The sequence below is a fragment of the Gadus morhua genome, chromosome 18 (assembly GCF_902167405.1).
Source record: "Gadus morhua chromosome 18, gadMor3.0, whole genome shotgun sequence".
NCBI classification, from domain to species: domain Eukaryota; kingdom Metazoa; phylum Chordata; class Actinopteri; order Gadiformes; family Gadidae; genus Gadus; species Gadus morhua.
This window is the reverse complement of record NC_044065.1, coordinates 21,906,405-21,916,529: the sequence shown is the minus strand read 5'-3', so window position 1 is coordinate 21,916,529 and position 10,125 is coordinate 21,906,405. Positions and strand designations below refer to the sequence as shown.

Below are 10,125 nucleotides of genomic sequence, written 5' to 3'. Positions count from 1 at the left end.
TGTCGAAAATGTATTCAATTTATTATAGATTGCCTTTGGCAAAATGTTAACGTTGTGGGATTGCAGCTGTTTATTGCTACATGGAGAGGAGAGGGAACCGCAACATGGATTTATTTTTAATCTCAGACCTTGTTTGCAAACTCACAAAATAAAATAACAAGTTGGGAAGGTTGTAAAAGATCAACTCAACAAAAGGTTTTGAAAAGCTTATGGAAAGAAAAGCAGCACATGCTTTAAAATAATGATCAACCTCGAAGAGTTGCCCTTCTCTAAGCCAAACTCATTCCAGAACATTCTTGACTATCAAAACATACACGACTGGACCAAGCCAGCCTATATCGAACAAAACCACATTGTACAGGCCAAACCCGATTGGGTAACCAAATCAGTTCCTACTTGCAGAACCAGATTTTAACCAAATTAACCAGATCTTGACGTGCTGGAACACAAAAATTATATTATAATTTAGACAGTGTATACGCTATGACAATTTGCAGCCAAAAAATAACAACAGTCCAACACAGTGGCTTTCAACAGAAGGAAATTGTGTTTTAATCGTTATCGGTAAATCATGCTTGTTGTGAAGCAGCAGCTTAACAGAATTCCATCGATTGACAGTTGAACTCCAGAGAAACCGTCCACATTAATAACATACATGTTATATAGTTTCAATGTCAGTTAACCATATCCGCTGTAAATCTCATCGCAAGCATATTGCAGTCAACTAAAGGAACAGATACAAGTGGATTGAGTGGATATGGATTATAACCACTAATGGACTGGAAGGGACGGGGATTGAACCGGTAACCTAGTGATCACTTGACTGTCTTTCTGACACTCCGAACTTGTAGCGTTAGCCATACTTGATATTGCATATAGTTATTTTGATGAACAGCATTTGTGTGGGGACAAAAACATACACGCCGTAGTTATTAGTACAATTAAGGATTTCTAGCAGCACAGTTTTATTAAACAAGACAGAGAAGTTGCGGATCAAAAAGGAAGGGATAGGTTTAATGGCTGTAGCAGGCAATGAGCCATACAATTATTGCATATACGTCATAATAAACATTTAAACATTAAGGGTCAGTTCTTTAATCACACCACAACGCTCGCTAAGCTCCTTTTGTTTGAGCTCCAAAAACGATTCTGTTTTGAAATCACAAATCGATTACAGTTAAAAGGATAGCCATACAACATTTGAAACTGTTAAAGTATTTCACCAAGTGGTATCAATGGATCCTCATCCCCCCTAACACCCTCGAGCTTCACATCGTTACTTAAACGATTTTATCTGGTGTGTTGGCATGACATACCTGTCTGTTCTCCCTCCTTACCATATTTAACTAGCAAGAGCTAACCTTTCAGTAGTACGCAACTGCATAACATTGCTTTTGGTCAGACTCGCATTTTGGGTGAGATTTTATGAACACGATTATGGTGATTGTAGGTGTGACACCAATTTGTTCAAATAGGACAGTGTATCTTTAATTAAATGTGATGATCAAAACCAAACTTTTCAAAAGCTTAAAAGCAACACTTCTCTCAACAAGTTTCTTAACAGCACAACATTGTAAATAAATAAACAAAATATAAATTACACAATTTAACTTAAAATGAATGGATGAGGAAACAACACTTTTAAATAGGCTACAATTTGTTATACCCATAAGTATTATCAAACATTAAATTAGATGTACAGATGGAGAAAAGCTCTTTCTCGACAGCATTTCAGAATGCAATTCAACTTCCGTGTGAGCGTGTTCTCCCGACCTCGTACGGATCGGTGGACACACAGCAGGGATCGGATTTCTTCATGTTAAGGTGCCTTTTTCAGAATTATAAATAATAAACAGAAGTGACTCCAAAAGCTCATGGAAACACGTACAAGTACAGATGCAGATATATACATACAAAGATGTGTTCCTGCCTCCGTCTCAAAGCTTATAACCCCTTCCACAATCCAGTGGCTTCTCCCAGTGTGAGCTCCTCCCAACATTACCTCCATGGTCGTTCAAGTGACGGACAGACGGACGGACCAATCAGGGTTGAGCGTTGTGAGTACATGTGTATAGCAGCAAGGGGTCGGACCCACAGTCACATAGATATATAATATTGATAATAATAATACATTCGATTTATATAGCGGTTTTTAGGGTCTCAAAGACGCTTTACAGAGCGAACCCAAAAAGAAATCATTCAATAAGAAAGTATATTAGTAAGAAAAAGGGATTTTAATCACAATGAGACTTTTACCTGGTTAAATAAAGGTTCAATAAAAAGTAAAACAAGATAAGAAAGGAGGAAAGGGGAGGGAACGAAAGGAAGTTCTGTGGTGAAAGCGTTCTTAAAGAGGTGGGTTTTGAGGGTTTAACTGAAGGGAGTGTTTTGGCCGGTCGGTTGTGGTCGGGGAGGGAGTTCCAGAGGGAGTGTGAGAGAAGGCCCTGTAACCCCAGGTGCAGAGCTTGGTCTTGGGGGTTCTGAGTGTGTGTGTGTGTGTCCGTAGACCTGAGGCAATGGGTGGAAGTGTGGAGGTGGAGGAGGTCGGAGAGGTAGGGAGGGGCCAGGTTATTTAGGACTTTATAGGTGGTGAGTAGTACCTTGAAATTAATCCTAAATTGAAATGGGAGCCAGGGGAGGTTGTGGAGGACTGGGCTGAGGTGATCTCGGCGGCGGGTTGAGGTGAGCGTGCGGAGAGCTTCTGGACGTACTGAAGTTTATGGAGGTTTGTGTTAGGTGAGCCATAGAGGATGCTGTGGCAGCCGTCGAGTCTGGAAGTTATGAGTGCGTGGATAAGTGTTTGAACTCATATGTCGGGATTGGTTGTTGTTGGCCATGCTGACTGTGAAGTTGCCATGGGTGGGGGGGAACAGAGAGTTTAGGTGGGGAGGTGGGTTGTAGAAAGAATGAAGACAAAGAATAGCATAACCGGTTAGCTAGAGGACTGGGACAAACAGTTTAGGAGGGTCAGGCCCGCTAACAGGGAGGCAATCAGGCATGAAAGACGGACAAGATCACAGGATTGGTCCTTGGTTCTTTTGCTGGGGAAGGTGCAAGGAGCCAGCCAATGGGGGAGCGGCTCTGACTTTGGCCCCAGAAGCAGCGCTGTGGTCTGCATGGTGGGGCGCCAACGGCTGCCTGAGAGCCCTGGGCCGGGGTTGGGGGGTGCGGGTGGGACTCGGCGGGGTGCTGGCCATGCTGGGGTAGACCGCTGGGCCGGCTGGGGTAAGCGTAGCGGCGGAGGAGGAGGAGAGGGGGATCTTGGAGGTGAGGAGAGGGAGGTGGCGCAGTTTGTAGGACGGCAGGAGGGATTGCCCTCCTCGTGCGCCTCCTTTCTCCTCCTTCCCGGGCTGCTTGTGTCTCCTCCTCCCCTCCGGCGTCGGCTCAAAGGCCTCGCCCTTCTCCTCCTCGGACCCCCTCCTCGTAACGCTCACTCCTCTTTTCAGAACCCTCCCCCTCTCCTCTCCCTGCACGCTCCTCTCCGACGCATTGCCGCCGTCGCATCCGCCGTCCATGGGAGGAGGAGGAGGAGGAGGAGGAGGAAGAGGAGGAGACGGGCTGGGGCCAGCGTGAGCGGGGGTGGCGGGCTGTTCCAGAGTGTCGTTGCTTAAAAGAGTCAGGCGGTGTTGGAGTACCACGGGGGAGGTGGGTTCAGCGGGGGGGGGCGCCCGGCGGGCCAGGCCGGGGGCTGTCCGGGTCAGTTGGCCCTGATGGTCCAGCTGGATATGGGACGGTAGTACCTGAGGCTGAATGATGGAGAGAGACAGAGAGAGACAGAGAGAGCAGTGACGTTAGTGTTTAGTTTGATTCCAATGGCTCAACAAAATCAGCTCTCCGTGGAGTCCACAGGTCCAAAGAGGTCTCTACCATCTTCTGAGGGTCCCATCAAGTGACTCTGCTTATAAACTGACCTGACCTCGCCTCAGATACACATCGATAAATGTGCAGTATGAATAAAACGACACAGGCAGCCCGGTCGGAGGCGTTTCGCGGACGGAGAGAGAAAGGGAGAGGCAGATATTAAAAAGAAGATGAGAGACGGCAGACAGGAGAGGGAGAGCAGGACACAGAAAAATTAAACGGCAAGAGAGAGACTGATGCATATTTTAGAGAGACCAGAGGGGTGGAGAAAGCATGAAAGACGGGAGAAGAACTGAGGGAGAATAAAGAGCGGGACACAGGGACACAGAGGGAGGGAGGGAGAGACAGGGGAGGGAAACAGGGGAGGGCAGAGGTGATGAATGGGGATGGACAGAGCAGATGAAGAGATGGTAAAGAAACAGACTGAAATAAAAGCAGCAGAGAGATGTGGAGAGAGGGAGGAGGAAGAGAGGAGAGAGACAGAGAGACACAGTTATTCTCTCAGATGACACATAATTTTGGAGGCGAACAGGCCAGAGGAGACACAGGAAAGATGCCCTTTATAAGGGCTGCTTTGATCTGTGTGACTGTGTGTGTGTGTGTGTGTGTGTGTGTGTGTGTGTGTGTGTGTGTGTGTGTGTGTGTGTGTGTGTGTGTAGATACGACTGTGTGTACACATGTGGATATTAGTGTGTTTGTGTGTCTATGTGTTGATATTAGTGTGTGACTTTGCATGTGTGTATATTAGTGTGTGTGTGTGTGTGTGTGTGTGTGTGTGTGTGTGTGTGTGTGTGTGTGTGTGTGCATGTGTGTATATAAGTGTGTGAGTGTCTGCTTCCGTGCTACTGCAGTTTGATCTGCCGCTCTGCGTGTGTGTCCTTGTGTGCACCTGTGTTGGTGCGTGTTAACCGACAACTTTGGCAAGCTCATTAAATCCTCCCCCAACACACACACACACACCACACACACACACAGAGAGTGGAACAACATCAATACGGCCTCCCGCCTCTAGCCTCCACACGCCCAGACCCTGCTTGTCCCACAACACACCACCACATTACCCAGAATCCTCAGTCTGGGCCTACATGGTTGTTGAATACTAAACGCGTACAAAATAATGCATCTTATCCAAACGACCGATCTGGGAGCTTATGTAAAATAAGTTATGAACCACAGTAATGTATGTTGTATAATGGGTGGCAGGTAAGGTTTAAGAACTTGATTTGAGCATAATTTGTCAGGAATGAAAGAGCCATCTCAGTTAGTGCTGTGAAATGCTGTGTGAGTATATCTGTTGTAGTTGACTTCGAGCCTTTCGATATTAGACAAGTACTGGCTCATTCTGGACCAATCAGGGTGTCTCCTCCCGGATCGGTTGGGGGATTTCATCTTGCCTGTCAATAACATATGTGAATGCAGCAGTTGGGGGGCGCTCATTAGGCCCCTAAGACATTTATTTACATGAAAATCTTCGACACTATAAACATATATATACATGTATAAGATGAACGGATATGATGAATGTTAAAGAAGGTATAAAAATAGATATGTTGCTGAAACTACATGATGTATGTTAATGCCACTGACTGAAGTGATCTATTGCTTTTATACAACGGTTACTGTTATGGCGAAACGTAAGTCATAGACACACCACATTTAAAAAGAAACGAAGAAAGTCAAAGTAGCCGTTTTATTAAAGAATACAAAAAAGTAGTCCCTCCTGGCTGCCGTTATGCATCGACGGTCGCTATGCAACACACTTTAGCGTCCCTCCGAGAGAAGGCTCCGATAGAGCGGTTCGCCGGCAATCGTGTGCCTAAGCTTTCGTTAGTCTCTCCATCGCCTTGCTCACTCCCGGAGTAACAACATTTACACCCTCTCCATCATCCAACATATGTTTTACTTTGTAACTGTTTCTACTTCCAGGCGCGGAGTGATATGCAAACTTTCACAAAATGATCGGGCGTCATAGCAGTTATGTATACGCTCATTATACAACAGTTGGGAACCAATCAGATCGCTGGATTTAGGTCCCCCGTTGTATAAAAACATATATATGATGAACGTAAATGATGCATGTTAATGAAGGTATGAACACATATACATTTATGAAGGTATACAATGTATGGTAATGAAGGTATAAACAGATATTTGATGAACATATAAGATGTATGTTAATGAAGGTTTGACATTGGTATCCATTGATGAAATTATATATAATGCATGCTAGTAAATATTATACATATGTTGATGAATGTATTTAATGGGCCTAAATAAACATATGATATATATATGTTGATGAATGTATAAAATGTATTTGAATACATACGTTGTCAAGAGAGTGTATGACATGAATGTGAATAAAATAAACAAGATGAACTGATCACAAGACTTCATGAATATCGGTTTGGACACATGGGTCAGGATGACGTGTGTGTGTGTGTGTGCGTGTGCGTGTGTGTGTGTGTGTGTGCCCGTGTCTATGCTGTGTGCAGCTACTGTTTGTATGGTTCCTCCTGCATTTGTTTGTTTCAGATAATTATACAACCGACACGTCTATTACAGACTATTTAATAACATCTATAATGTCATATCTAACTGACACGTTAAGCGCCAGGAACACACACAATGTGTGTGATAATAATCACAGTTATTGAATTTGTCAAAAAACAGACACACGAATGCACTTGTGGACAGCTATTCACATTTTATGGAGGGGTCAGCGGAGACGCATGCAGTGAAAATATACTAAGAAGACATTTGCGTCATCAGGGGTACACAGTGGTCCACAGATGGTTAATTATAGTCCTGCCTCTACATTTGGAATGATTATGGCGCTGCATTGTATATTCCCCAGCATTATTGTACTCTATCTCTATCTGCGGGCTGCTCAAATTGTTGGCTTTAAAGCCCATTTTTCGGGGGCAGTTCCAACGGAAGATACAAGCAGGCGTTCATTCCCATTGAGGGGCGCCTTTTGGTGGTGCACAGTGGCACCTGGTGGCAGTACTGCAGTCGGTCTGTGCGTCTAAATGATTTATGTCAACCCATCTGCCTGGGCATCTGTCTGTCTGGCTGCTCGATTCTCGAATCATCTACTTCAACCCTTGTCCATTTGACTGTCTATCCTCTTGTGTGTGTTTGCGCGCGCGCGTGCGTGTGTGCGTGTGCGTGTGTGTGTGTATCTGTGTCTGTCTGTGTGTCTGTCTGTGTATGTGTCTGTGTGTCTGATTGTGTGTCTGTCTGAGTATGTGTCTCTGTGTCTGTCGGTCTGTCGGTCTGTCTTTGGCTGTCTGCTGTGTGTTTTATCTGTGCGTGTCTGTCTGTGCATGAACAAGTAAAGTAGGTGGGAGTTTGGGTGTGACTGTTTTGTTCTCTCTTTCATTCTGTCTTCCTCCCTTTGTCCCTGTTCTGTCCTCTAACCCCTCCTTCATCATGAATAAGAGATGAGGGAGGGAGGGATAACGTTATACACTGAATGACTCAGCACGCGAGAGGGTGAGGGGAGAGAGACATAAGGTAGGGCAGAGAGAGTGAGAGACAGAAGTTGGACGGTAGAGAGAGAGAGAGACAGAGACATACTAAGTGCGAGGAGAAGGACAGAATAGAGAGTAGAAAGAAAGAGGACAAACAGCGAGCTAAAGGTTATCAAATGATACGGCAGAGGGGAGAAGACTGGAAGACGGAGAGAGAGGAAAGAAGGGACGAGAAAGAGAAAAGGAGTAATGGCTGGCAGGTGCTTTGAAGGAGGGATTCACCTTCGCCGGCTGTCTTTGGCTGTGTGTGTGTGTGTGTGTGTGTGTGTGTGTGTGTGTGTGTGTGTGTGTGTGTGTGTGTGTGTGTGTGTGTGTGTGTGTGTGTGTGTGTGTGCCTTAGAATACGGACATTTCCAGAATGTACCGTCTCGTTGGAAATCTGATTTTTTAACAGGTTTTCTCGCCTTACGAAACACACAAACAGAACGCAAACCCAGTTAAGCTCTCAAGCTAAATTTACTGATGTCCCAATAAAGGCAAGCCTTAACTTAACCTCCCAGTGTAACCCTTCAAAATCCATTGGACATCAACTTAACGTTGAGCAGTAGTTTAGGTGATGCATACACAGTAGTATCAGTGTAAACCATGTACAATAACTACTGAGTAAACTGCAGTGTAGATAACGTCACTGTAATCAAGTGCTCACAAACTAGTCTGAGATCTGTTAGTGTCCGTCTGTGTCTGTTTGTGTCTAAAAAGTCTGTCTACTACTGCACCGGAACAAGGGTACAGGGACGAAGTGCTAAGACACAGGGTCAGAGAGGGTACATGCAGTAGGTTGGCATCATTGTCCTGTGAAACATTTTAAATAGTAGAAATACTTAAAATACACTATAGTTTATATAAATTGAAGCTTTTAATCCAAAAAATGCTATGTGGGATCCAAACTGATCTTATTAAGACTCTAGTTTAGGGCATCGATTCCCAACCCCAGGTCCCTGGACCGGAGCCGGTCCGTGGACCTGTCAGAACCGGGCCTTGAAATATTTCCGTAAAAAAATATTTATTTTCTTTTGTTTCTTTTATCAAAAAAAAAGTATTTTATATTATTGCATTGTTGAAGGCAGCATAAGGCTCAAGCATTTCATTTCTGTTGCCATAATTGTTTAATTGAATATGACAAATAAACCATCTTGAATAACAGCCACATCCTTTGTTTAGAAATGATGCATCTTACAATGAAGGCATTAATATTTATTTGGTCATCCAAATGTTTTTATGAATATGCCGATCTATGGAACAAAAAAGGTTGTGAAGCCCTGCTCTAGACGACTGGACAAACCCTACTGAGGATCACTACATATCCAAGTTCACTTCTGAGTTCACTTTATACAGGAATGTACACAATTGTGGGGGGGTGTGGGGGAGAGAGGGGTGTGTGTGGGGGAGAGGGGTGTGTTTGAGAGAGGGGTGTGTTGGAGATAGGGGTGTGTGTGGGAGAGCGGGGTGTGTGTTGGAGAGAGGGGTGTGGGGGAGAGAGGGGTGTGTGTTGGAGAGAGGGGTGTGGGGGAGAGAGGGGTGTGGGGGAGAGAGGGGTGTGTGTGGGAGAGCGGGGTGTGTGTTGGAGAGAGGGGTGTGGGGGAGAGAGGGGTGTGTGTTGGAGAGAGGGGTGTGGGGGAGAGAGGGGTGTGGGGGAGAGAGGGGTGTGTGTGGGAGAGCGGGGTGTGTGTTGGAGAGAGGGGTGTGGGGGAGAGAGGGGTGTGTGTGGGAGAGAGGGGTGTGTGTGGGAGAGCGGGGTGTGTGTTGGAGAGAGGGGTGTGGGGGAGAGAGGGGTGTGTGTGTGTCGTAGAGGGCTGTATTTGGGAGAGTGGTGTGGGGGAGAGAAGGGTGTGTGTTGGTGAGGTGTGTCTGTAGGGGGGAGAGGGTTGTGTGGAAGGGGAGGGGTGCGGCGGAGGAAGAGTATACAACGAGAGGAGGACGAGGAGGAGGAAGACATTTTGAAAAGGTTCCACCATACCATGCTTTGTCACTGAAGTAATGCACTAGCGTTTCCACTCCTTGCCAAGGTAGGGTTAAAGGAGGCAGAGGGAGAGAAGGGGAGAGAGGGGGGGGGGGGGGGGGTGATGGGGGAGAGAGGGGACAGGAGTGGTGGTTAGAGGAAACAACATCAGTGTTATTCAGACAGAGTATGCACAGACACACACACACACACACACACACACACACACACACACACACACACACACACACACACACACACACACACACACACACACACACACACACACACACGCACACACTGAGGTGGTTTGGTTGTAAACAGACGAAAGCTGCGAGGGTGCTGAAAGTGAGGCATTGTGTCCGTCTTACATCTGTAAACATACAGATGGATGAAAGACCGGTGGACAGTCAGATAAGCCAGTGGAAGGACAGACAGAGAGGAGCACAGACACATTGACAGAGATACAGACAGACATTTAAATATAAGATTAGGTGTTGAGGAAATGAATGGCGAGAAGAAAAACAAAGACTGAACAAAGATAATGGAGATGGATGAGCAGAATCAAAAGCATTGTTTATTTATTGTGCTTCCACTTACAGGGGGCGGGATAAGTCAGGAAGGTTTGATAACCGTTGTGTTGGAACCGTTGAAACATGTATACTAAACATGTGTAATAATTGTCTTAGGCTTTTTTATGAACGAATGATTCATACACTCAGTGAGTGTATATCATTCGTTCATAAAAAATAATGCCCAGACAATTATGAAAAACAAAAACCAACGAAA

General features: G+C 45.4%; 1 protein-coding gene across 4 annotated transcripts in view; it reads right to left on the bottom strand.

Moving 5' to 3' along the window:
- The window catches only part of LOC115531266 (serine-rich coiled-coil domain-containing protein 2), a 51,821-nt gene continuing 41,696 nt past the window's right edge, over positions 1-10,125 (bottom strand). For 2 of the 4 annotated variants that reach the window (XM_030340415.1, XM_030340416.1), the window contains exon 15: positions 1-3,746. In XM_030340415.1, the coding sequence (XP_030196275.1) occupies positions 3,015-3,746 (732 nt within the window). In that variant the 3' untranslated portion in view covers positions 1-3,014. Of the gene's footprint in view, positions 3,747-9,354; positions 9,395-10,125 lie in introns of all 4 variants that reach the window. The other 2 variants (XM_030340418.1, XM_030340417.1) reach the window with 2 other exon arrangements.